At 45.7% G+C, this 27,160-nt stretch overlaps 1 protein-coding gene across 2 annotated transcripts in view; it reads left to right on the top strand.

Moving 5' to 3' along the window:
* Positions 1-4,359: 4,359 nt before the first annotated feature.
* Positions 4,360-27,160, top strand: part of Aebp2 (AE binding protein 2) — a 36,827-nt gene continuing 14,026 nt past the window's right edge. For both annotated transcript variants that reach the window (XM_032905492.1, XM_032905491.1), the window contains exons 1-4: positions 4,360-5,096; positions 15,696-15,903; positions 20,800-20,907; positions 25,029-25,215. In XM_032905492.1, the coding sequence (XP_032761383.1) occupies positions 4,450-5,096; positions 15,696-15,903; positions 20,800-20,907; positions 25,029-25,215 (1,150 nt within the window). In that variant the 5' untranslated portion in view covers positions 4,360-4,449. The remainder of the gene's footprint in view (positions 5,097-15,695; positions 15,904-20,799; positions 20,908-25,028; positions 25,216-27,160) is intronic.

Here is a 27,160-nt window from a genome sequence, read left to right as displayed (position 1 = left end):
ACGGCTCCAGCTGCATGTGTAGCAGAGGATGGCTTTGTTGGGAACCAATGGGAGGAGAAGCCCTTTCTTGGTCCTGCCAAGGCTCAATGCCCCAGAATATCAGGGCAGGGAGGCGGGAAGGGGTGGGAAACGCCCTCATAGAAGAAGGGGGATGGGGATGGGATGGGGGTTTATGGATAGGAAACCGGGAAAGGCAATAACATTTGAAATGTAAATTTAAAAAAAAAGTGGAAACAGGGAAGGCAATGGCTGCTAATTTGAGCAAAGTGTCATTTAGATAAAAAAGAGGAGTGGGGAGGAAAGTGGAGTCCCAAGGGTCAGAAGTTCAAGGTCACCCTCCGCTATCTCTGGGGTTTGACGTGAACTTTGGTTATAGGAGTTCTAAAAATAAACAAATAAAAAAGAAAATAAACAAACCAAGGCCAGCCAGGCGCTGGTGGCTCATACACCTTTAACCCCAGCATTTTAGATGCAGAGGCAGAATCAACTCTGAGTTCAAGGCCAGCCTATTCTGCAGAGGAAGTTCCAGGACAGTCAGTGCTACACAGAGAAACCCTGTCTCAAAACAAAAACAAAAACAAAAAAAAAAGAAAGAAACAAAGAAAGAAAGGAATGGAGGAAGGAAGAAAGGAAAGGAAGAAAGAATCAAAGAAAGACAATACTGCACTGTTTTGCAGGAACAGCAAGTTCCATTCCTAGTAGCCAACACTGGGTGGCTCGCACCTGCCCGTACCTCCGGCTCCAGGAGGACTCAATGACTTCTGGGCTCCTAAAGCACCTGCACTCACACAAACACCATTTAAAATTAATTAAACGAACCCTTAAAAATAATAATTCAAAGTCGTTCTCAGCTACCTATCAAATTCAAGGTCATTTTGGAGCCACATAAGACTCTCAAAAAATTATTAAACAGAAGTGGTTTAAGCTCTGGTTGAGAGCGTGGACTGCTCTTCTAGAGAACCCAGGTTTGCTTCCCAGCGTCCACACGGTGGCTAACAGCTATCTGTAACTCCTGTTTCGGGAGACCTGATACCTTCTTTTGTCGTCTGTGAATGCCATATTCCAATATAGTGTATAGATAAACATACGAGCAATGCACGTAAAATAAGAGAACAACAACGATAAATTGAACAATGTGGGCGTGTGGCATCCATGATTATCCTGGTACTTCAGAGGCAGAAGCAGGTGGCTTCCTGTGAATTGGATGGAGGTCAGCCTAGTCTACATATCAAGTTTCCAGGCATACAGTAGACACCACATATAGTTAATGTATATGGGAAACATGCTCCGTGGACCTTGTAGGTGAGACGCTGCCTGTCTGCTACCAGGCCACTGCAGGCTTGCGAACCGAGGTTGGCTGCTCTTGTCCGCTGTTTCCTTCCAGTGCTACACAGTGAGACCGTTCCAAAAACAGAAAAGAAAAATTCAACAGGACATAGAGATAGGCAGACAGAACAAGGGACAGACAGAGAGTAAACAGAAGTTCAAAACTACTCTCAGCACATACATTCTACTAGTGCATATAACCTCTTTTTAGATCTATTTGTTTATTATATATAAATACACTTTAGCTCTCTTCTGACACGCCAAAGGGCATCTGATCTCATTACAGATGGCTGTGAGCCACCATGTGGTTGCTGGGATTTGAACTCAGGACCTCTGGAGGAGCAGTCAGTGTTCTTAACTGCCGAGCCATTGCTCCAGTCCACATATAACCTCTTAATGGGGATGGAGTCTAAAAGTATCCAGGTTATGCTGATGAATTTCAACTCCAGGCTACGGTCATATAAAAGACTGCATGGCAGCCTTGACGTTCTTTCTGGCTTTAACATCTGTAAGATGCCGTCTCTCTTCGTGGGTATTTCCTTTCAGTGCCAAGTCACTCAGGGGATGAAGTCATCGTGGTGCTATTGCTCTTGCTCACAAGGGCAGTATCCACGCACAGAGACCGAATAAAGGGAAGTAAAACCAAGGCGCAAAATGTAACTGGCTGCCAATTTGGGGGAAATTTTAGAAACATCTAATTTGCAGTGTGGCAGGAATCCCAGCTTAGAGCTGACATGGATTTGTCACCCCGTGGTCAAGCACGCCTGGGCATGTCTGGTGACCTGCTGAGGCAAGATGGAGGCACACTGGCTGACACAGGTGGAGGCTGCTTCCTAGAACAGGACTCATTTTAGAAGTGAAGAGAGAACGAGAGAAGCTGTGTAAAAAAGACTTAGTCACGCGATGGAGAGTCATAAATGCAGCTTGGGGTAGCTGTGACTCAAATCTGTCTCAAGTTCAGGCCCATGAAAACCCATCTGGGTCTCTAAAGGAAACAGAACTCATAAAGAGCTGTTTCACAGAAAGCCCGGGACTCTGAACACAGCTGCCCACTCAAGGTTTCCGATAACAGCGGTGCTCAACATGGTGATCTCCATTTCTCCAGAGGACATCCTGGCTTTGCCTGGTTTCTCAGATTTGGGCAGGCACAGTAGGTGTGAGAGGGCGACGGGATGGAGTGTTAGGTGTGAGGGGAATCAGTGACCCCATTAGTACTGCGGTGCCTCATCCAATACATCATTTTATAAAGTAATTATGGATGCGAGAAATTTAGGGTCACAATGAAAGAGACCCTGAGTACAACTGAAGGGACCAAACAAGGCAACCACTCTTGATCAAGAGGGTGTGCTCATGAGACTGAACACACACACAGTGGCAGGAAATACATCTGGAATTGACAGGAATCTGAGGAAGGGTATTACGGCTCCGAGGAGAAAAAGGTCACTGCTCCTGGCCATCAAGTTCAGAGAGTAGAGCTGTGGGCTTTTATTTAAACAAAGGTTAATTGGTTGGGGAAGAGTAAAATATTTGCATAAAATTCCTAGAAGGTGGGCGGGGGAGATAAAAAGGTTTGAATATTCTTTACTAATTCAGTCCTAATCTCTAACATTCAACAGAGCCACCTCCATATTCACTGGTTCCAAGCTTTACTTCAGTCCAGTTCTGTTGATCCTTAGTGTACAATCCAAGATGGCAACAGCTGTGTAAAGTTGTTTATAAAACATAGTGTCCCATATTGTGTATTATTATTTTAATTTTTGCCTTCCCTTGAGGCAACATTTTTTTGACAATGTTTCCTTCCACTGGGGGGTGGGGGGGCACCAGTGGCGTTAACACAGTACATGTGATAATATGTATCCAAAGGGTAAGGCTGCAGCTACACTGCTCCGGTATTTGTAGTGACGTAGGCGTTTACCTTGTGGCCCACGCTAGTTTGCCTCAAAGTTGCAAGGATCCTTCTAGCCTCATACTTGAGTGCTGCGATTATTTTGGTAGGCTACATGTTGTTTCTTTATTATTTTTATTTTATTAGGGCAAAGTATTGATCTCTCCTTCCTGGCTTTCTTTCGTTTTCTTCCCACCCTCCCTTTCGCTTTTTGAGACAGGGTTTCACTGCGTTATCACTGGCCTGCCTAGAACTCTCTCTATAGCTCAGGCTAGCCTAGAGATCTCGGAGACGCTCCTGCCTCGGCCACCCGAGGGCTGGGCGGAAAGGCACGCCTATTTTAGGTCAGGTACATGTGTGCACCGCCCACGTGACTGGGAGGGAGGCCAGGAGAGCCGGGTCAGAGCTTCTGGAGTTAGACAGTTGTGAGCCGCCATGTGGGTGCTGGGAACCGAGCGCCGGGTCCTCTGGAAGAGCGGTTAGATCGCTCAACGGCAGAGCCAGCACTACACCCCCGAGAACTCAGCCTACCTACAGCTTCATCCCAGATTTTATTAGAAGCTCCAGGACTAAAAACTGCGAGGATCTTGAGCTAAAGCGCTGCCCTCTTCGTCTGAGCTTCCCTCCTTGGGTCGTTGGAACGTCGGGACAGGTAAGCAGGTCCGGCTGAGAGTGAGGACTATGCCTCCGCGGTGTGGACGGCAGCTCTATGCCTCAAAAAAAAAATCTATTTAACTTTCTGCACATTTTTGTGTCCTGTCTTTGCGTACGGTAAGCACTCAGAAGGTGAGACTCTTGCTCCACTTATGGCTTCCTTCTACAGGACACCTTCCCACACACACTCTGAACGGATGCTTTCCTCCAGAGAAGTACAGGGCTGTGAAAATCCCCAGTGACTTCGGGTTTCGAGGGCTCGTCCCGCCTCCGCTGGGCGCGGGAAGGCGTGGGAAGGCCCCGAGAAACTCTCCGAGGGGCCAGGCTGGCCGGGGGAGTGGCTGCCGCGGGCCGCCGCGCAGGCGCGCTGCCTCGTCCGCGTGAGTGCGCGCGTTCCGGCGCGTGTCCCCGCGCGGGCTCCGTAGCGCGTGTGCAGCCTGACGCAGCCCCGCGGGCCCTCCTCCCGCTCTGCGGCGGCTGCGAGGAGTTTGGGGCGTGCGGGCGCGGGGGGGCGGGGGCGAGGCGGCGCGCCGCGAGAGGAGGCGGCGGCGGCGAGAGGAGGCGGAGGAGCAGCAGGCGCCGCCATGGCCGCCGCGCTCACCGACATGGCCGACTTGGAGGAGCTCTCCCGCCTCAGCCCGCTGTCCCCCGGCAGCCCCGGGCCCGCGGCGCGCGGCCGGGCCGAGCCGCCGGAGGAAGAGGAGGAGGAGGAGGACGATGAGGCGGAGGCAGAGGCGGTGGCCGCGCTGCTGTTGAACGGCGGAGCGGGCGGCGGCGCGGGGGGCGGCGAGGCGGAGACCATGTCGGAGCCGAGCCCCGAGAGCGCCAGCCAGGCGGGCGGGGACGAGGACGAGGACGACGAGGACGACGAGGACGAGGGCAGTAGCAGCGGCGGCGCTGAGGAGGAGAGCAGCGCCGAGAGCCTGGTGGGCAGCAGCAGCGGCGGCTGCAGCGGCGACGAGACGCGCTCGCTGAGCCCGGGCGCGGCGAGCAGCAGCAGCGGCGATGGGGACGGGAAGGAGGGCCTGGAGGAGCCCAAGGGACCGCGGGGCGGCCCGGGCGGCCCCGGCAACGGCGGCGGTAGTAGCAGCAGTAGCGTTGTGTCGAGCGGCGGCGACGAGGGTTACGGCACCGGGGGAGGCGGGAGCAGCGCGACCTCCGGGGGCCGGCGGGGCAGCCTGGAGATGTCGTCGGACGGGGAGCCGCTGAGCCGCATGGACTCGGAGGACAGGTCAGTGCGCCGCCAAGGGAACTCTTCCCGGACCCGGTCGAGGGGACTCAGGGGACTCCTTCCTGACTCCAGGGGACTCCCCTTGGGTCCTGTCTAGGGGACTCTTTGGACCCCTTTGAGTTGACTTCCTTGCCCGATCCCCTCCCACCTCCTGGACTGGTGGCCCAGCAGGGGGGACCTCCTGGCAGCGATCTCCTTGCTCCGGGTAGAGTCCGGGCCACCGCCAAGGGGACCAAGGGGACTTTCTCGCCGCGGTCCTTTCCGTTTCTTGCCTCCCCTTCCCAACCCCGCCCGCCCGCCCGCTCGCCTTGAGAACGTCTTCGCCAGCATCACCCCTGCCCCCGACTCTGGGACCTCGGACCCCAGACCCGGGGGACTTTCTCTCGGTCATCTCCCGCTCCCTGGTTCTCGGCCCCTCCCCCCCAGATCTCAACTTGGAAATCCCGGGCGGCCGCCGCGCCCCTCTCGCCACTGAGCGGCTTCCAACTCCTCACCATCCCCCTCAACTCTCCTTTCCCCTACCCTCCTTACCTCGGCGCGCGGTTCTTTCGGACCGAAGGACGACTCTATCCCGGAGACAGCTCCCCCAAAGCGGCCCAGAAGCCCTTGGTGTACACCTCGGTAGCTTCGTGCATCGGTGTTCGGGAACACTTGTCAGAACTGTAATTGACAAGTGTTTTCCAATATGGCTGGTCTCCTGGATCTCACAGGAGTAACTTGTGCTGGGAGGACACCCCCAAGCCTGGCTTTGCTTTACTTTCAAAAAGGACTGTTGGTCTGTTGTGTGTAATCACATGGACCCCTCACATGTGTCAGTTATATCATCTCAGGGGATTTGAGTTTTGGTCATCAAATCTGAGCGACCAAGTTTTAAACATTGTGGAAAGGAACAGTGAGTTTGAATTGATGTCCATTACAGTAACTTTGCAGAATCAGAAAGAATTGGAGTCATAAGATACAGCCATGAAGGTTAAACAATTAGGATGTGGCTTACTTACGAAAAACGGCATTGTGCAGCGATACTTTGATGTGGGAGTCACATCCCCCTTGGTGATTTTTTTTTTTTAAAGTCATGTATGGGGGAGGTGTCTGGAGGAATTGTGGCTTTTCTAGAGCTTGTTCTAGTTAGAACATTTAAGAAATGTATGTTTTGGTTGCTGCCCTAATTTTTGATTGCTTTGTAAAATTTCATAATTGAAGTTGATTTTCAATGTACTTTGAAAAAGCATCAGGCTTAATATGTTCCTAAAGTACATTAGCGTTTACTTTTGACCATCTGCTAGTGTTTTGATGATTAGAATTTATAAGCCAGTAGTGATTTCTCTCCTTGGGTTGTATTTTTTTGGGGGTGGGGTGCGTCTGCCTAATCAGTTGCCCTTATTGAGAATTCAACTTTACCTCCCTTAGTCTCTGGATAGAATCCACACACACCACCATCCCTGGATTTTGATTTGATCTTAAGTTAAAGCATTCAGAGGTTTTTAGGAATTCTGGTTGCCAAAAAAGTTGAATATGTTATTAGCTAGTGATAAAGGAACAATCTGGAGAAACCTCAGGCATTCTTTTGACACTTTAAAACTGAGATAAGTACATACATTTTCTTTTTCCTCCAACATCTGTACAACAGGGTTTCCCTTTGTAGCCCAGGCTAGTCTGGTATTCACAGAAATCCTCAGCCTCCCAAATGCAGGATCTACCATCTATCTGCCACAAGAAGTGTTCTTGAATGGGTGTAAAACAGACTGCTCCTTAGGAAAACTTAGAGAAATGTGCTAACCTGTAGGTGTGGTTGGGGAAGGTAGTGTCTTTAAGAAACCTGTGGGGCCGCCTATTTTGGGGGCTGCTGTGCTGAGTTGTAGGTGTGGCTGGGGAAGGTAGTGTCTTTGAGAGATTTGGGGGCTGCTGTAATCTGTTACTTTACTTAGCCAAAGCCCTGTCTGCTCGTCAGACACTGAGTCTAACCACACAGTGGTGCCTGTGCTGCTATTCACTGCAGTGTAAGTTTCATTGACGACAGTCTACCAACTTTAGTGTGAGTGTGTGCACACCCATGTTGGCATGTCTGCATTTCATTCTCCTGTTTGTGAATCACGAGAGAGTTATTGTAACTTCCATTAAGCAGATGGAAACAAACTGAGTGTCTCCCTGAAAACAGCATTCTTTGAGATGGAACTGGGTGTGAAACAAGGTTCACAACTCCATTACTCCCTCAGAAGAAGACTTGGAATAGTTAGCTTTATTTCATTTTTAAGGAAGAGTTTATTTTGATTTATAGTTTTAGGGTAGGGGTGGGATAGGGTGGGATGGGAAGATAAAGTCCATCCTGGCCTGGAAATGCATGTAGCATGCAGGAAGGATTGGGACAGGAGCAAGAAGTTGGCCATCATGTTCTGTCCATGCTGTGAGGTTGAGCACGAGAAGAGCCTGGGGTTTTTTTCTGGGTGGGAGGGAGAGGAGCACTTGGTTTCTGCAGTCCTAGCTGTGTTGTAACTTCATATGTAGACCAGGCAGATCAGTCTGCTTCTTTCCGCTGGACAACAAACAGAAAACCCGGACTGGGTCACACGTACAGTTAGACCTTTGAGATGTGCCTCGGGGAGCTGTCCACATGGCTTGGGGGAGGGGGGGACCAAGTCCTTCCCTGCAGAGGAAGGTGTGGCAGCAGTGGCTTACAGCTCTGGCCTAGAATAACTCACTTGAAATAATACTAATAATAATAAGGTATATGTCCCTACCCCCACCCTCTCCATTACTTACTTTCAGGGGACAGTGAGTTTCTGGTTAAACAACAGTTCAGTAATTTGGTTTCATTTGGTATTAGATATCCAATTTTGACATAATCAATGATGAGTAATACTGGGATCAAGTCCAGATAAGGCTAAGACAATCAAGCATGCTTGCCTCCTTATTCCTGTAATTAAGATTTATTTACTGGTGTGTGTGTGTGTGTGTGTGTGTATACACAGCAGGTGCACTTACAGAGTTCAAGGCCTCCATAGTTCTCTCCATCTCATGATCTATGGGAATCAAACTCAGCAACCGGCTTTGTGGGAAGTGAATTTACTGCTGATCCACTTCACTGGCCCATTCTTGCTTCCCTAAAGCTTTTAAACATTGGCAACTGAGAAAAAGCTATTGTGGTGATCATTTCCGGATAGTAGCTTTTTCACCTGCGTGAGGAATCCTTACTAGTGATACTGGATTGTAGCCTTGATCGTTCTGAAATACCTCTTGTTGGCTTTGAGTTTTATGATTCAGAGTTAGATTAAATTTGGAGAAGATTCATATATTTTTTTTTTTTTTTTTGACAGTCTGACTCTGGTTTAGACTAGCCTGTTATTCCACTATAACCTAGGCCAGCCTTAAACTCGAGTCAGCCTTCGGATGCCATGCTGCTTAGGATCCAGATTAGAGTGCACCAATCAATCCCTGCCTGCATTGGTGGTTGGTCATGGAAGGGAGCTGCAGGTTTTATAGTAAGTTGATGGTAGGATACAGTAGCTAGCTTAAAATCCTTTTAAAAGGTTGAGACATTACTGTGACAGCAATATATATACTTACCTTATTGTCTGAGCTGTTTTTGTTGGAATGGTAGTTTTTTAGGTTTTGAAAATATTTAGAAAAGCTGTGCTGGTACTTGCCTTTAATCCCAGTACTCTGGAGGCAGAGGCAGTAGCCTAGTGTGCATAGTAAATTCCAGGAGAGCCAGGGTTAAAACACAGACCCTGTCTCAAAATAAAAGAAAACATGTTAAACATTCGAGTTAATCTTCTGTTATGCCTTAAAATTTATTCACATTTCTTAAGTATGCATGCTCTCTATAGAAAAATAATTAACTAGAAATGCCTAGATATTAGAATATTTCATTGTTTCCTTTACAAACATGCATCAGACATTTTTGGTTTTGAAAGATTTTTTTTTTTAATTAAGTGTACTTATGCATGTGTATCTGCACTTGGGTGCAAGTGGTTTCAGATCAGAGGCATTGGTCCCTTCGGAGCTGGAGTTTGAGGCAGCTGTGAGCCTCCTGTTGTGGGTCCTTTTGTCTTTGCCTATGGATTAACAAGAGTTCTTTCTCCAAACTTCTATTAGAAGTATTGTAATAAGTAGCTGATTTCTAAATTGATTAGATATGTTGTACAAAATGGTTGAGAAATACGTTAAAGCATATTAGTATTTTAAACTATTGTGGTTTTGTGTGTATTTGAGAGTGCAGTGCCTATTGTGTAAGATTTCTTTTTTGGGGGTGGAGATATAGGGTGACATTTCCCGCTTGATCCATCATGTATGTTGTCCTTTACACTTTAATTCCAAGGTAGGTTTTGCCATAGCTTCTAGCAAATAATTTTATTTATTGTATTAGACTGGGTCTATGTAGTCTATAGAACTGATCCTTGTACCACAAGAAGATTTCCAAAGTGTTAGGATTACAGGCAAGTCCTATCACACTGAGCTCAGCAAACCTGATTACTCAAAAGTGAAGAATGCTAGGTTTTACCCTTTACCTGTCATCTGTTAATAATGGTGGAAGCTGCAGTGGATGAAGAATTTGGTGGTAGTGCAGTGAACCATGCCAGTTCAGCATGGACCACAGTGTTCAGTTCAGTGCTTCAGCCCTGGATAATTTGTATGGCATCAATATGGACTGGCTGGCTTCTCTTAGAGTTGATCTGAGAAAGAGCAGAAGGGAAGCCACAGAGCTCTTTGAGCTAGATCTACCTATAATAAATGTCTTCTTTATTGTAGGTTTATGTGTGGGTGTTTTGTGTGCATTTATGTTTGTGCCACATGTGTGCTTGGTCCCGTTGGCAACCCTGGGACTGAAGTTAGGATGGTTTTGGGAATTAAGCCCAGATCCTATGGAAGAGTAGCAACTGAGTAATGTGCACTATCTCAGTAAGCTGCTTCTGTTTCTATTTTAGTCTCTGATAACATTGAATTGCCTTTTCACCTATGAACAAAACAAACTTTTAAACTCTACAGTTTAAAAAGCAGTGTGGTGCACCCCTGTAATCTAATTACTTAGCAGGTAGAGGCAGGAGGATCATCCAGCAAGTATCAAGTTGGCTTAGCCTCTGAGTTCCAGGCCAGCAGAGGTTAATATATCCAAATCTTGACTGAAACCACCCTCTCCAAAATGAAACTAAATGCAAACATCAGAACACAATTACTGCTTTTCTGGCCACTTTGTTGTGTGTGTGAGAATGTGTTTTGGGGTGGTCTTGTTGGGAGAGGGCAGGTCTCTTCTAGACCTGGCTAACCTGGAACTCACAATGTACACCAGGCTGGCCTCAGAGAGAGAACTTGCATCACCAGTCTCCTGGGTTCTAAGGTTACAGGCATGATCAGCAGTACCTAGTGACAGTTTTTTTTTTTTTTTTTTTTTTTTTTTTTTTTTCGGAGCTGGGGACCAACCCAGGGCCTTGCACTTCCCCTAGGTAAGCGCTCTACCACTGAGCTAAATCCCAGCCCCTAGTGACAGTTTTAAAGCGACTTTAAATCCTTTTATACATTTGTGTGTACGTCAGAGGACAGCTTGTGGGGGTCACTTCTCCAGCCCTTAGGCGGGTGTGGGGCTGAACTCAGAGCCCAGGGTTTTTACAGAAGAGCCAGTCTCAGTGAGCCGTCTCTCTGGCCTGGAAGCTTTCCTTTAAATGTCGTCATCTGTTTGGGTTACATTTTTTGGAACTTATAAGCATATTTTTGTTTTGAAATTTTTTTTTTGTATGTCTGTATCTGTATTGGGTCTGTGTGAGAACAGGTGCCTGAGAGGCCAGAGACTTCAGAGCCTTGGGAGCTGGGGTTACAGGTGCTTGCTAGCCAGGCCGCCCAGTGTGAGTGCTGAGAACAGTGTGGGCCTTTGCAGGAGCTGTCCTGCTCTTCATTCACCAGCCTCCCTCCGGAAACCTTGTTGTATTAAAGTAAGGTGGTTCCACTGTAGTCTGAACATGATGGCCGCTGTCTGAGCTAGAGGAGTGTGGGTGTAGTAGTGCTGAAGGGCTGTCGGCTTGACAGACCATCTCTGTGCAGTGTGGAGTGAGAGGCCATAGAGGGAAGCAGCCTGCTTGTTCTCCACACACTGCATTTATTTCATCATTGTTGCACAAAGTCCCCTTTGACCAATTTAGTGAATGCTGCTGGGTCTTCTCTAGAGAAGTCACTGTGGGGATAGACAGTAATCTTTTTTCATCTTGATTAGAAAAACCCATTTTGGCTATTTGTTTTACTGTGATAATTAGATGTAGTTAGAGCAATAACAGTAATAATTTCTAGGTTTAGGTTAATGTTTTTTAATGTACTTAGAATTTTTTATGATCAGCTCAATGCGATAAGCATCTCTAGCCTTTTATCCTGAGTTTATTTTTTGAAACAGGGTCTTCTGGCTAGCCTGGAGCTCACAGAAATATGACCATCTCTATCACCCAAGTGCAGACAGATACTAAAGGAAACGCCAGCCTTGCTAGAGCAGTCCTAGTAGGTGACAGTATTGTAGGTAAAAAAGAGAAGCACCTGCGACCAACATGTTTTCCTTGTTAGCAGTTAGAGGCCGGATCTTTTGTGTGGTCTTCAGGTTGTCTACAGTTTGCTAAACAGGTTGCTTATTATTACAAGGTAGAAGATTTGTAACACATGGCTCATTGCTTTTGTAAGCTCAAAGCCAGTCTGGGATACATAACAAGGTCTGAGTCAGAAAAACCCAACCCAATTAAAAAGCTTAAGGTTAGATTGTTCTTTCAGATGACCCTTTCAGTGCTCTTAGACTGCACTTTTTTTTTGCCTGCACTTTAAGCGGTTTTCATTTGGTATGTAGGGTCATGTTTGCCTCATTCTGTTTTGAGATGGGCTCTCTCTCACTGTTTGTTCAGACGAGCCTGGAACTCCACTGATGTTGTGTCCAGCGGACAACAAAAGCTAACAGGAGACTGCCCTTGAACTTTTCCCTGCCTCCCTCTCTCTCACTCAGTGTTTCCAAGTGTGAGCCCTGCACATGACATCCTCAGATGGACAGTTCAACGCTGGGTCAGAACTGCTGGTGACCCCTCCTGCTGCCCGAGGCTTACAGGCACGGCACACCAGGTGGCCCATGTACTGTCTTGAAAAATGGAAATTTTGGAATCTTTGTTTTTTATAGGCTGTAGATATATATCATATGCAGGAGTCCCCCAGATTCCATATATTCATTACACACACACACACACACACACACACACACACACACACACACACACACGAGTTTGTACTAATTAGGTGAATTGAAGGGTTCTTAAAGATTGTGCAAGGGAAAAAGTCTGATCTCTTCGAGATTAGGCAAGTTCTTATTGGAATTTTCAATCCAGGACCTTCATTTGTTCCTGAAGGAAGGGTTTGGGGTAAGCATTCATGGTGAGTTCATGGTACCTCAATCCTTTCCTTCCTGTCACACTCAGCACAGTGGGCTCCAGCACAAAAGTACTGTTTTCACAGTAGTGGACATTTTGATGTCTGTTGAGAAAATACAATTTAAAAACAATCAACAGGGTACAGTGCTGCCCTTGGAATAATTCCTGCGCTCTCTCCTGCACAGAACAGTGATTACTGCAAACTCTGCAACAGGTGATGAGGTCAAGGTTGTGGGGTGCTCACTGCTCTAGTATGTTCATCTTTGTACAGAGAGTGAAGCGTCATCACTCTAAGTATGTACAGCTATGTGTCTGTCATTCAGAGTTAACACAGTTTATGAATTTCCAGTAGTGATTGGAAACTTTTCCTCAAGTGGAATTTTATATGGAACCCCAACACATAAAAATGAAAATGACATTTTATTAGCACTGATTTGGGGGGGCAGGTCTTTAGACTTTTTTTGTTAATTTTATTTCATGTGCGTGTGTGAAGGCATGTATGCAGAGGTCAGAGCAGCTGTGTAGGAGTTGGTTCTCTCCCTCATGAACATGATAAATGAGTGTTCTACCACTGAGTTAAACCCCTCAGCTCTACAGTTAATTTGTTTGGTTTTGAGACATTGTCAGGTTGTAACCCAGGTTGGCCAACTCGTGATGATCTCTTTTCTTGCCTTGGCTACCATGCCGGCACAGTTGCAAACTGATCTTTTCTTCTAATTCACCATGTGGCTGAGGATGATTTTACATCCCACCACAGCCCGCCTTCACCTAACAAGTATAGGGATTATAGATCTACCTCACCACCATGCATGGTGTACATGGTGCTACAGATTTGCGTACGAGCTTGTGTATAGGCAAGCCATCTCCAGAGCTATGCCTGTAGTTCCTTTTATATTTTATTTTGTGAGTGTAAGTGCATATGTACGTGCTGGCGTGTGTGTATATGTGGGCACATACATGGAGGGCAGAGGGACATCTGGCTAGAGAGGATTGAATTCAGGTCAGCAGGTTTGGCAGCAGGTGTCTGTACCTGCACAGAGCCATCTTGCAGTGTCCCCTCCCTTCCCCCCCTCCAATTTCAATCACCTTTTTGCCTTCTCTTTTCGTCCTGGAGATTGAAGCAAGGTCTTCATAATTAATAGGCAAGCACTAATGCAGTGTACTCTAGTCTGAAAACTGAATTTAATTAATTTTGGTGTTGGAAACTGGACCTTGTTAGAACCAATTTGAGCCTTTTCATAATGAAAACGGGAAGAACCGGACGTGACCGTGGTTCAAGGCTGTCTGATTACAGAGCAAGTTTCAGGCAGCCCGGGCAAATAAGACTGTCTCAAACAAAACCAAACAGACCCCCAAGAAACAGTAGCAAGATCTCACAAACTAAAACCAATTGATAGACATTTCAGACTTTGGGAGAGAGATGGCTTGTGAAAGGTTAATCGGTGCCAGCCTACGAAGCATGGCAAAGACTGTCTCATGGTTTTTGGCAGGGTGGGTGAAGCAGCTAGAAGTGCCCTCCACCGTCCTGATGCGGAAGCTGGAATCTACATGGTAGGAGGGAAGACCCAACCCCTGCAAGTTGTATTTCCCCCAAAATGAAAATTTTGTTTCTAACAATTTTTACTGTCAATCTACCGTTCATAGATTTAAAAACTCAAAGGGAACCTCTAAGAAGCCACTTGAAGTTCCCTAGACTACCTGGGAATTAGGGGCATGAAACAGCCTCGAAAACAACCAAAAAGCCCGCAACAGGTACAGAACGAGTGCTAAAGAACTCTCAGTCCAGCTTCCGCATGGCGATTCACTCAGACACCAGTTCTAGGGGAGCCAGTGCCCTCCTCGGGGACCAAGTGGTACAGACATAATACATATTTTTTAGAAAGGGTCTGTTTGTGTGAGCGGGGCGGGGCGAGCACTTAAGAGGCAGAGACAGGAGTATCTGAGCCAACGTGGTCTACATGGATAGCCAGGACTATATAAAGAAACCCTGTCTCAAAAAGCCAAAAACCAGGCAAACAACCGAATAGTGAAGGACAGATGTGCATGGTCGGTGATGCCGGTTAACTCCGTAGTAGTGAGGTGCAGGCCAGAGGGAGGGGCAGGAAGCATTTAAGATCATGCTTTATATTGTATGTATGGAGCTGCTGGTTAGCCTGCTCCGCAGGGGACCTCCCAGGAAAAAAGGTCACAAGTCACACTGCAGCCACCCATCTTCATCTGCTGTAAGTCAGTGCCCACAGGCAGAGATGGTGGAGCAGAGGTAGAGGAGTCCCTCCCAGTAGGTTCAGAAATCTTTAGGGTTTGGCTGATTGTCTGCCAGGCCATGTCTGTCTGTCTTGTTAGCCAGGTGTTAAAGCAGAGAATGAGTCTCTGAAAGGCCTTCAGAGTTGTGGGGAGCTAACTCTTTGTGGGTCTGCCCTTCTGTGCCCAGTGCTTAGTGTCAAAGGGTTCCTTAGAGTTGATGGACGTGAACCTGCCTTGGCAGACTTCAGAATGTCAGCAGCGGGTGCTGGAGTGGAAGTGGAAATGCAGACTGGGCCTGGTTGGCTGGGCCACACAGGCCCCCAGCTCTTCCTGTCTGCTGCCTTCCAGCATGTCAGTGGATGAACTAAGCTCCCCTGTGGGTCAGGCTTAGTGGCTACAATCTTGCCTCCCTCTGGATTTGAGGACTCCACCAGGAGGTAGTTTATCTGCCTCCAAGATCTGAAAGGCCTTGGGTTAGGACCTGGGAGATCCCGGAAATGCCGACTGCAGCTTATTTTTAAATAAAGTTCTAGTTTCTTAGTCTGCTCAGGGGCTAGAGGTTAGGTTTTGGTAACTCCAACCCCCCACCCCCATGTGCATGGTGTGTGCCTGCGTAGGGGCAGGGGTGATGGTTTGCTTGTAGGGTAGTTAGTCTAGCTAATGCTAAGAAAGTATTCTGTCATCACCCATATCCTCAGCTGCTGTTCACTTCACTCCTTTAAGATATTCACAGTGGATTTCATCTCAGGCTGTCTTCACATCCCTGGCAGCCCTGCCTCAGCCCACAGCACCCAGCCTTATGTTTGGTTTTGAGGCACTGTTGTGTGTTTACCTTGTGCTTTATTGCCAGCTCCCTCAAAGCCTTGCAGTGGTGTGGGAGCCCTGTGGAGCAGAATGCTGGATGTGATCATCAGTGTTGTGAGAGCGTGCTGGTCCTGAGGATTGCTAGCAGTAACAGCCCTTTCTTCTCTTGCAGCATCAGCAGCACTCTAATGGACATAGACAGCACAATCTCCAGTGGACGCTCAACTCCAGCCATGATGAATGGACAGGGGAGCACTGCTGCTTCCAGCAAGCACATTGCCTACAACTGCTGTTGGGACCAGTGCCAGGCCTGCTTCAACTCCAGCCCAGACCTGGCAGACCACATTCGCTCCATACATGTAGATGGTCAGCGTGGAGGGGTTGGTTTTGCCATTCTTTTTCATTCTGTTTTTTATTGTGTTCATTTATAATTGCAAAGAGGGTTTTTTTTTCTTCATGAAAGGAATTGGTGAATTCCCTCTTAAATACTATTATCCTGTCTGATTGCTAGGTTACATGAAATATTTGGATTTCAGTTTGTTCCTAGATGTGTTGTTTTGAAGAAATGAACCCTTTAAAGCTGTGTGTGGTAGAAATATATAAATGGGACACAGTGACTCCCAAGGTTCTGGCCCTGGAGAGGAGAGCATCTGGGAACCAGTGTCATTCAAATGGCTCCTGTCAAGAGACAGTGCCAGGGTTGCTACATGTAGCCAGCCCATGTAATTTGAATAGATTAGAGCCATCTTTCTAGCCCCTTTAACATTTTACTTACTTTTATGTGGATGGGTGTTTTGCCTGTATGCATGTCTGTACACTATATGTCTGGTGATTTTTATACTGGAGATGGACTTGTGAGCTACTGTTTGAGTGCTGGGAATTGAACTCGGGTCCGCTCTGAAAGAGAAGCCTGTGCTCTTAACTGCTGAGCTCTTCTCCATCTGTCCAGCCTCCCTTCTGACTTATGTATAAGCATAGGTTGGGTATGTTGGAAATTAAATTACTTAGGCAACAGATTATGAGTGTACTTTAAAGAATTAGGAGACAACCTGGGTGTTATCTTAGCATTCAGAAGTTGAGGTAAGAGTATGCATATAATTAAAAAAGCGGGAAAAGAGTAGAGCTTTCGGGTCTGCACTTTGGAGTCTCACAGTGGCGCGGGCTTTCTCCTGTGCTGGCAGTGCAGCCTTGTGTTTGCCATCTTGTCTTCTGAGTTCTAAGGGTACGGGCATGACCACTGTGCCTGTCAAGTTTGTTTACTATATTTGTTTTGTCTAGTATTCTCTAATAGTGTCTAGGCCTCTCCATATCACATACAAGGGTTTATTATGGGTTTATTAAAATAGTCAAACCTTGATTTATAGGACCACTTGCTGACTTGGAAGCAGTTTAGTCCCAGCACTGGGGAAGCATTGGCAGTTGGACTCTGTGAGTTTGAGGTCAACCTGGTCGTGTTCTAGCCAAGGCTACATTTTAAGATAGTGCCTCAGAAAAACAAAAACAAAAACGTTTCTAAGAGTCAAGTATAAAATGTTTTTCAAGGCCAGAAATACTGGTACTTGCTTGTGATCCCTGCTTGGGAGGCAGAGGCAGGATGATGTCTATCTAGAGAGGTTAGAGGTTCTGAGGCTGCCTGTGCTGTGAGACCCTGTTTGAAAACCAGGCAGGTGGGGCTGGACAGGTGGAGCAGTGACTAAGAGCACAGGCTGCTCTTCCAGAGGGCTCAGGTTCTCTAGAACTCCAGCTCCTAGGGAGTCAGTCCATGCTCACTTCTGCCCTCCTAAGGTGACATGTGCTGCACAGATACCCTGGCAAAACACATGAGCACTTTTACAAAAGAAGATTAAGGGAAAAAAAAAATAACAAAGCAAACCACAGATACTGGTGAAATAGCTACAAGTGGGCATCTAAAGTCTTAGGTTCTGCTCTCCTTTTCTTGTCTCTCCTTCACTTCTCTGTCAATGCCTTCAGGTGACAGTGGCACATACCTTTAATCCCAGCAATTGGGAGGTAGAGGCAGGTGCATCGCTGTGAGTTTGGGGTTAGCCTGGTCTACAGAGCTAGTTCTAAGACAGCCTAGGCTATATAGAAAAGCCCTGTCTTTAAAGAGTAGTCACTTAAGATTTTTAGATGAATAGAGCAGCAGGTCTGTAGAAGTCTAGTAGCAGGTCTGTATAAAAATCATGGGACCTCAAGTCAGCCTCCTGATAGAGGTCAGCCTGGTCCACCCTGCAGGGACCTGTCTCAAAGAGCCAAGCCATCCAAACAAAACTGAATCTTGTGTTTAAATACTGTGTTTATTTCATTTTCTTCCTTCCTTTTTTATTTATTTTAGTTCTTTTAAGATTTATTTATTTATAATGTATAAGTTCACTGTACCTGTCTTCAGACACACCAGAAGAGACCATTGGATCTCATTACAGATGGTTGTGAGCCACCATGTGGTTGCTGGGAATTGAACTCAGGACCTCTGGCAGAATAGTCAGTGCTCTTAACTACTGAGCCATCTGTCCAGCCCTTATTTTAGTTTTTAAAGACTGTTGATCTGTGTAGTCCTGGCTGTCCTGTAACTCACAGATCTGCCTGCTGCCTCTGGGGTGTTAGAGTTACAGGCGTGCCCAGCTATGCTGACATTTCTGTTGATTTCACTTGGGCAGCCAAGTCCATCATTAGCCAGTCAGGAGATTTACATCAGGAGTGTAAGTATGTGCTTATAAAACAGCACTCAATTATTTCCTGTAATGTGTAGCATTTCACGTTTTTCTTTTCCTAAGTTTATTTTGAGACAGGATTTCACTGTGTAGACCACAGTTTTCAGATCTACCTGCATCTGCCTCATGAGTTCTGGCTGGGATTAAAGGCATGTGCCACTCACTGTATCCAGATTTGTTTTTTTGTTTTTTTTCCTCCCAGAGCTGTGTACTGAAACCAGGGCCTTGCGCTTGCTAGGCAAAAGCTCTACCACTGAGCTAAATCCCCAACTCCCTTTTTAATTTTTATGAGTGCACTGCAGCTGTCTTCAGACACACCAGAAGAGGGCACCAGATCCCATTACAGTTAGTTGTGAACCACCATGTAGTTGCTGGGAATTGAACGCAGGACCTCTGGAAGAGCAGTCAGATCTCTTAACCACTGAGTCATCTCTCCAGCCCTAGATTTGTTGAAGGAACCTTTTATGTATCTGTTTAAATATGGTCGCATTAAATTTATCTACTTATTTTGTATGGGGGGGTGGGAGTGTAGAGATGAGAGCGCAGTTTGTCAGTATTGGTTTTCTCACCGTGTGGGTGTGGGGATTGAGCTCGGCTCATCAGGCTTGGTGGCAAGGTAGGCCTTTGCCTACTGGGTCTCCTCACTGGTCCGGAAGTCATCCTGGGAGCAGTGTTTTGGTGGAGGTATTGAACCACGGGCCTTTGATTTACCCCTTGAACTTCCTCTGTAGCCCAGGTAGGCTTAGCCGCCTCCTGCCTGCCTCACCTGCTGAGCAGCTGTAGCTACAGACCTGCTCTACTAGTTAGGGGTTTAAATCGGCTTAAGCCTTGGCGAGGGAAGCAAGATGGGATGCACAGAGAGGGCCAGGAATGAGTCATTGAGGAAGAAGTGTTTCGAAATGTAGTGTGTGTCTGCCTAAGTGAAGTATATGGGCGTTATCCAGGGAGCAGCCATTCAGAAGGGCAACAGTGATGCTGCCTTGTTAGAGTAAGTTATGTTTTTGTCTCATGTGATCTGGGCTGGCCTCAGGACTTTGTACTTCTGAGCCTTTTGCCTCTACCTCCCAATTGCTGAGCTAGTCTCTGCACGGTCATTGCACCTAGTTCTTCGGTTTGTGTATTCCAGGCAAGTGTCTACCAACCACTGGAGGACGACACAGCGGTTCCACCTTACTGTCATACCTACTGTGCCTGCTAAGAAGCTAGGTTAGGCCCATGTCACCAGGTCCATCTGAGAAGTCAAAGCCACAGTAGACCACAGAGGCCACCTGACTTCAGACATTAGTTCTCAGACTGAGATGCCTGCTGCCCATTGCACTTAAAAATGTGTGCCTGGTTCCTCCCAAGGAGGCTAGAAAGGAGAATATCAGAGTCCCTGGAACTGGAGTTCGATTGTTTGAGCTGCCATTGGGTGCTAGAAATTTGACACAGGTCCCTGCAAAGAGCAGCCAGTGCTTGTAGACACTGAGTTGTCTCTCCAGCCCTGCATTTTTTAAAAACTGTGTTTGTTAATTTGCTTTGTGCTTCCTGGGATTGAAATCCCAGGGCTTTGTGCATGGTAGGCAAGCACTCTACCACAGAACTACTACATTCTTAACCCTTCATGCATCTTTCTTCAGTCATATACTGTTGTCGTGTTTATATATTGTACAGTATAGTATTAAAGTGACTGTGTATAATTGTTCTTACGAAGAAAAGTTTCAAGTCCAATTTTTTTTAAAGATTTATTTATTTATTATATGTAAGTACACTGTAGCTGTCCTCAGTCACACCAGAAGAGGGCGTCAGATCTCATCACAGATGGCTGTGAGCCACCATGTGGTTGTGGGAATTGAACTCAGGACCTCTGGAAGAGTGGTCAGTGCTCTTAACCACTGAGCCACCTCTCCAGCCCACGTCCAATTTTTTTAAGGAAGATCTCACTATGTTATGTCTTTTAGGGGAAGACTTGAGTGTTTGGAAGATTCAGGAAGTCTTATTAAGGGGAAGGTTGTTAGTTTTAGAACTTTCCAGACCTAGTCAGATTTGGTCTTCTGAAGCAGAGTGTAGCACTTCACAGTGTCCGTCCGTCTTTGTCCATTAACTCTTTATACTTACTTCATAATTAAGATCTGAAGATAATTGTGGGACAGCAGAACAAGAACATGGAATGCTAATGGGCACCTGTGACCAGGAGTCCTGAGGGTAACCAGAAGTGTGACTTCTGACTCAGCCTTTGAAGTTAAAGGCTTATTTATCTACTAGTTAATGTTTATCGGCCATTTTTGTTTTCACATTTACATTTCACATTCAGATGTAGCAAATGTTTGTTCCTTATACAAATGTGAGTAAGCTTGTCTTAGTGCCTGGAGGCTGGTTGTCTTCTCTGTAGCTTCATCCTGAGGTCCTCAGCAGAAAGACCCCGCACAGGAAATAGGGCAAAACTGTACTCTGTTGGGGAACTTAGAATTAAATGTATTTTGATTAAGGGCACAGTCTTTTTATCAGTTGAAAATTTTCATCATCTGAATGATGAGGAGCCCAAAGTCTTTGAGATGAACGATGACATTGCCCTTCTTTGAACAGGTGTTCGTTTGCTTGTGGAAAGGCTGTAAGGTGTATAACACCCCATCAACCAGTCAGAGCTGGCTTCAGCGGCACATGCTGACACACAGTGGAGACAAACCTTTCAAGGTACGTATATGAGGGGTTCGTAAAGTCATTCCCTGAACTCGTCTCTCTCCTTTTTAAAGGTAAGGTCTCACTCTGTAATCTGTAATGTAGGCCAAACTGGCTTCAAAGTCTTGGCAATCCTGCTGCCTTGGCTTCCCTCCCAGTGTTAGGATTTCAGGTTGAACCACCATGCCTGGCTTGTGTGATGAGCATGCTTTGGGCCTTTATAAAAATTCTCCCACAGACTTGACCCTGGTGATTTCTAAAAATGAAAAAGATTTTTATAAGCACACTGTAGCTGTCCTCAGACACACCAGAAGAGGGCACCAGATCCCATTACACATTGTCAAGAGCCCCAGCAGGTTGCTAGGCTCAGGACCTCTGGAAAAGCAGTCAGTGCTCTTAACCTGAGCTATCTCCCCAGCTCCAGGAAAAGATTTTTGTTAGCAATTTTGTTGATGCTTAGATTTTGAAAGAAGCCGGAGATAGAGAATAAAATTCAGGGTGAAGAACAGCAAAATCACAGGGGAGGGTCTTTCAGACCAGCAAATGGCTGGGCAGTGTTGAGCCAGGTCCGCCCTGTGACCTGACTGCTGACTCAGTGTCAGGTTCAGCCTCATTAGCAGGTGATCCTGTTGTGGAATAAAGGAAGCACAGATGTTTGAAGAATTCTTCCAACTTTTAAAGATTAGTTTTCTAATTATGGGAAGCATATGTCACAGGATTTATAGGATCACCATAAAGAATTTCAATAATTTTTAAAAACATAATGTGCATGAGTGTCATTCAAGACCTCTCCTTTGAGTTTTGTCAAAGAATGTAGCCATTCCTGATGCTTTATTTTAAGAGCATCATGAACAAATTTAAGTTACTAGGTACATTTAGATGCAGAGGCCTGAACCATGAGGCAAGGGGGTTGCTTGAGCCCAGGAATGTGAAGTCGGTCTGGGCAACATGGTGGAGACCCCTCATATCATGATTGTTTTTTGGTTGGGAAACGTTTACTTATTAGGGTCTTTTTGGGGAGATAGGAGTGGAATTGGGGGTCTTAGCATTTAACTGATTGGCTTAAAACTTGCTGTGTAGACCAAGATGGCTTTGAACTCACAGATCTGCTTGCCTTGCCTCCCCAAGGGCTCAAAGGCATGCTGCAGCATGCCCAGCTCCCAGTGTCCTGGGAGGAAAGAAAGGCAAGAGGTTTTTTAGAGATTTTAGGAGTGTGTTATGGAGTATACCTTCAAAGTTAGAGATAATCCTGCCTCTGCCTCTCGAGTGCTAGGATTAAAAATATTTATCACCAAAACCTCACTAAGGATTTATTTTCATTATTTTTTATTGTCTGTGTAGGTAAACTCATGAACTTGCCTATAGGTTCATGTGGGGGGCCAGAAGAAGATATTTAATCTCTTGAAACTAACTGCCCATTATAATAATATGGGTGCTGGAATTTGAATTCTAGTCACCTGTAAGAACAGGCAGTGTTCTTAACCACTGAGCCATCTCTCCAGACAGGAGATATTATGTGTATGTGAGCATATCTGTATATGTGTGGAAGTTAGAGTTTATCTCATTTTCTTGGTTATCAGGGATTTTTTTGTTGTTGTTTTTTTTTTTTTTTTTTTACACTTTATGGTTTAATCTTTGTAGTTATTTATGTATAGCCTCGATATTAGCCTGTCCTACCGAAGTCTTTAACTTTCTATAATAATGCTTGGCCTTAGTATATAGGCTCTTGTCCAGGAGTAGATGCCTATTCTTGCTTCACGTGTGGGGTGGGTGAGGAGTTCACATCTAGGTCAGATGTTGGCCATGGCTGTTGCCTCAATTGCTTCTCATGCACACTTCTTCCTTGAGATAGTGCCACGTAGCTCAGTTGTGCCAGTGACCTTGAATGCCTGATCCTTGAACCAAGGCCTTGTTGGCACTGTGTAAATCACTCTGCTACTGAGCTACATCTCTACTCGCCACCTAGGGCCTCACATTGAACCTGATTTCACCAATTTGGCTAAGCTGCCAGTGAGCTCCAGAAATGCATCTGTCAGCCTTTTCCGAGCTAGGATTATAGATGTGTGCTGCTGTGCCCGGCTAAAGTGTGGAGGCGCTGGGGATCCAAACAGTCTACATGCTTGTGCAGTCAGCACTTCACCCACCGATCCATCTGCCCGATGCTCGTTTGGAAGTGTTTCTCTTAGCCGTTTCTCATTTTGGGTTGTAAATGAAGAGAGCTCGAAGGTTTGGGTTGGTTTTTGTGTAGGGAGATCTCACTCTTCTGTAGATGAGTGTCCTGCATGTATTTCTGTGAGATTCCCTGGAACTATAACTTGGTACAGTTGTGAGGTGCCCTGTAGGTGCTGGGAATTGAATCTGGGTCCTGGAAGAGCAATCTCTTAAGTGCTGAGCCATCCCTCCAGCCCCAGGGTATCTTTCCTTAACTTTATGGTTGCAAGTACTGGGTAATAACTGCATTGATGAGGTTGTTGGAAAAAAGTAAATGAATTGAGTGTTATCTATTTTCTTTTTTCTTTGTGATATTGAGGTTTGGTAAAACACAAGGCATTTGTGCTTGGAGCTGTCACTGACTCACACTAGCTCATTACATTACATAGATAATTGCTTCTCTTCTGAGTTACAAGAACTTGGACTTAGCTTTACTGTTGACATTAGTACTTTTCCTGTGTGCCTTCTGTGTTCTTAGATACCCTTTCAGGGCAAGAAGTTGGCCTTGTTTATCCCTTTCATGTACCTTGTAGTAGAGTGGAGTCTGGCAAGTGTTTGCACTGAAACCTTGAGCTGTTCTTCCAGCTTCCTGAGCACTTATAAGGTGCGTGTAGATTCTTAGTAATGCTAGCGGCCATTTTTATTAACACTGTATAAAGAGCTTGTTAAATGTTGCATCTGACATTCATTTTATGAATCATAGAAGCACACAGCTATTGATTTCTACTGCTGTGATAGACATGACTGTGACTAACAAGATGTTTTGGGCTTAAACTTGTGCACAAGGGTGTTCATACTTCCAAATACATTGAAAGTGAATTGTGGCATGTGGACACAGTGGTGTGCTGACAGGCCCAGGTGAGGAGAGCTCATTTGCACCTAAGCCACGTGTAGGTACTTGGAAGGAATTTGGGATTTTGCCTGATAGCAGATCTTGCTGAAGTTTTTCGAAGTTAGGATTTGAAATTAGGATTGGTAGTGCCTTGAAAAGAAGAACCTGGAGGTGTGGGGTGGTGTTTGGTTGTTTGGTGTTGAACTGTACCAATTACATGTTTGTAGTTTATTTTCTTTTCCAAGACAGCAGTAAGTAGACGGGACCTGTGAACGTGTCCTCTGATTGATTAGATCTACAAGGACAACATACATAAAAAAGACAGCTTTTCAAACTCTGCTTTTAGATCTGTTTTCTACTAGAAAAGTAGCGCGGCATCTGAAGAGTTTGTAGTAGCTTCTATATATTTTTAGATGGTATTATATAGCTTTAGTCCTAGTTCTCTGGAGGAAGAGGCAGGAGGCTCTGTGAATTGAATCCAACCTGTTCTAAATAACAAGGTCAAGGCCAGCCTGAGCTTCATAGGGAGATCCATTTTGGTTTTTTTTTTAAAGATTTATATGTTTATTTTATGTCTGCGAGTACAACACCGTAGCTATCTTCAGACACACCAGAAAGGGGCATCAGATCCCATTACAGATGGTTGTGAGCCATCCTGTGATTGCTGGGAATTGAACTCAGGACCTGGAAGAGCAGTCAGTGCTCTGAACCATTGAACCATCTCTCCAACCTCCAGATCCTGCCTTAATAGTGTATGTGTATATATATTTATATTCTGAATTCCTGCAGCTATTAATGTTGGTTTTCTATCCATGGTTTGTTTAGAACCATCTCTTTTAGGAAGACAGTCTTGTGGATTTTTTGTCTTGGTGCAATGGAGAGAGCAGTGGACTTAAGTTTGGAAACAGCCATGCTGCTGACAAGCAGTGCTTGTTAGATAACTTGTTGAGGTTTGAAGTGAACTCATGAAAGAAATTCTCTGCATGGTTTCTAGAATCATTTATACTTGGGTTTTACCTGCTGGAACCTTCCTTGACCTTCAGTCTGCTCACACCTCACGCAGTAACACTGACAGAGCTTTTCTTCTTTTTAGTGTGTAGTTGGTGGCTGCAATGCCAGCTTTGCTTCTCAGGGAGGGCTAGCTCGCCATGTACCCACACACTTCAGTCAGCAGAACTCCTCAAAAGTTTCTAGCCAGCCAAAGGCCAAAGAAGAATCTCCTTCTAAAGCTGGAATGAACAAGAGGAGGAAACTGAAGAACAAGAGACGGCGCTCGTTACGTAAGTGCTCGCTTCCTCAGTCTCCATGTAGTAAAAGAGCTTTAAGCCAGTCCAGTTCTACTGGTCTTAAGTTTGACTATATTTATGGAAAGTAATATACTATACCTGCCTATGGGAATGAGAATCTAGTGAGAAATGTTTGTATATGTTAAAAGAGTATTAAATGTATGTGATCTTAGAATGTAAACATTTTTTTAAAGATTTATTTATTGTATGTAAGTACACTATAGCTGTTTTCAGACACACCAGAAGAGGGCATCAGATCTCATTACAGATGGTTGTGAGCCACCATGTGGTTGCTGGGATTTGAACTCAGGACCAGTGGAAGAGCAGTCAGTGCTCTTAACTACTGAGCCATCTCTCCAGCCCCTAAAATATTTATATTTAGAGAATTAGTTAACTACGTGGTATCTGATTTGGTTTGTTATAAATTAGGGAAATTGAAAACATGGCAGTTTTTTTTTTTGTTGTTTTTTTTTTTTTTGAGCTGAGGACTGAACCCAGGGCCTTGCGCTTACTAGGTAAGCGCTCTACCACTGAGCTAAATCCTCAACCCCAACATGGCAGTTTTTATTTCTACAAATACTTTGGGAAATTTTGAGCGTGTCAGAAGTAAAAGTAAGTTAACCCGTCAGTGTGGGATGTGTGTGAACTATGTAACAGCATGAACATATGAAGATCATGCTTTTAACTACTAGGTTACTATATTTTTAGATGGCATTACATAGTTGTTCTTCCAACTTGCTATTCAGGGTTAAAATTAAACAATAGGCTTACAAGTGTTGGGAGTAGGATTTAGCCCTAACTCCAGGGCCTGGTGGGCCCCATCCTGAGTATCTGTCCTCACATGTGGAGTGAGGACACAAGCAGAGTCCAGTGAGTGAAGGGATGGGGGTGAGACAGTGAGCAAGGGACCAGAGAGTGGTGGGTGGGTGGGTACAGAAGAAAAGGCAGGTGCAAGTCTGAGCCATAAAAGCAGGTCACTAAAACACTGAAATATTTCTGCCACTACAAAACTATGGTGAACAAATGAATTGACTGCAAAGAGAAAAAAAATTAGCTAAATCGTTTCCTGTTGTTAAAGTAAAAACATCTTTACATACTGCCTTAGTTGGTTCTAAATATTGTGACTGTAAGTAACTTTGGAAAGTTTATTTCATTTTTATGGTATCACTTAGGGAAATTAGGCCAATAACCTAGATGCAGAAGTAACCTTGGCATCTGGTACAAGTTTGATCTCGGGAGCCCGCATGGTGGAAGCAGAGAAGTAACGAGTCATTTCTAACCCCATGCATACTCTGAGGTCTGCCCTCAGCTGCCATGATGTAAGACTGAAAAAAGAAACTTGCTTAACCCTGTGTTCAACCAGGGAGCGTGTACACGATCTCACTGTAAACCAGGCTGCCGGAACTGACGGGTGTGTGCCAACAGTCCAGGCCCCCTTTTGCTGCCTTTTCAAGGCTTTCTCAGTGTAGCCCAGGCTGGCCTCAAATTCTTGATCTTCTGAAAACACCTGCCTGCTCACTCTTCTTAGAAAGTGAAGATGGGTGCACTTGAGGGTCAGCTCATGTTTAGAACCGGCACACGTGTTACTTAAAGAGGCGCAGCTCCGGGGTTGGGGATTTAGCTCAGTGGCTAGAGCGCTTGCCTAGGGAAGCACAAGGCCCTGGTTGGTCCCCAGCTCCAAAAAAAAAAAAAAAAAAAAAAAAAAAAAAGGCGCAGCTCCTTTCTGTTTTATGGTCAGGTGCTGAGGTGAGTCAAGTGCTAGCTAGCGACAGCTGACATGGAAACACTTGTTACCTATTTCCAGGGTTTTGGTTTGTTTTGTTGAGGAGAGGATGAATGTAAACTGCTCTCTAAACTGTAAAACATGCAAAGCCTTTCACTGCGGGAGCCACTGTTGAACAGACAGTGCTGTGGTCAGATCTGTCCTCCCTCCCTCTGA

The sequence above is a fragment of the Rattus rattus genome, chromosome 6 (assembly GCF_011064425.1).
Source record: "Rattus rattus isolate New Zealand chromosome 6, Rrattus_CSIRO_v1, whole genome shotgun sequence".
NCBI classification, from domain to species: Eukaryota; Metazoa; Chordata; class Mammalia; order Rodentia; family Muridae; genus Rattus; species Rattus rattus.
This window is presented reverse-complemented; position numbering and strand designations above follow the sequence as displayed.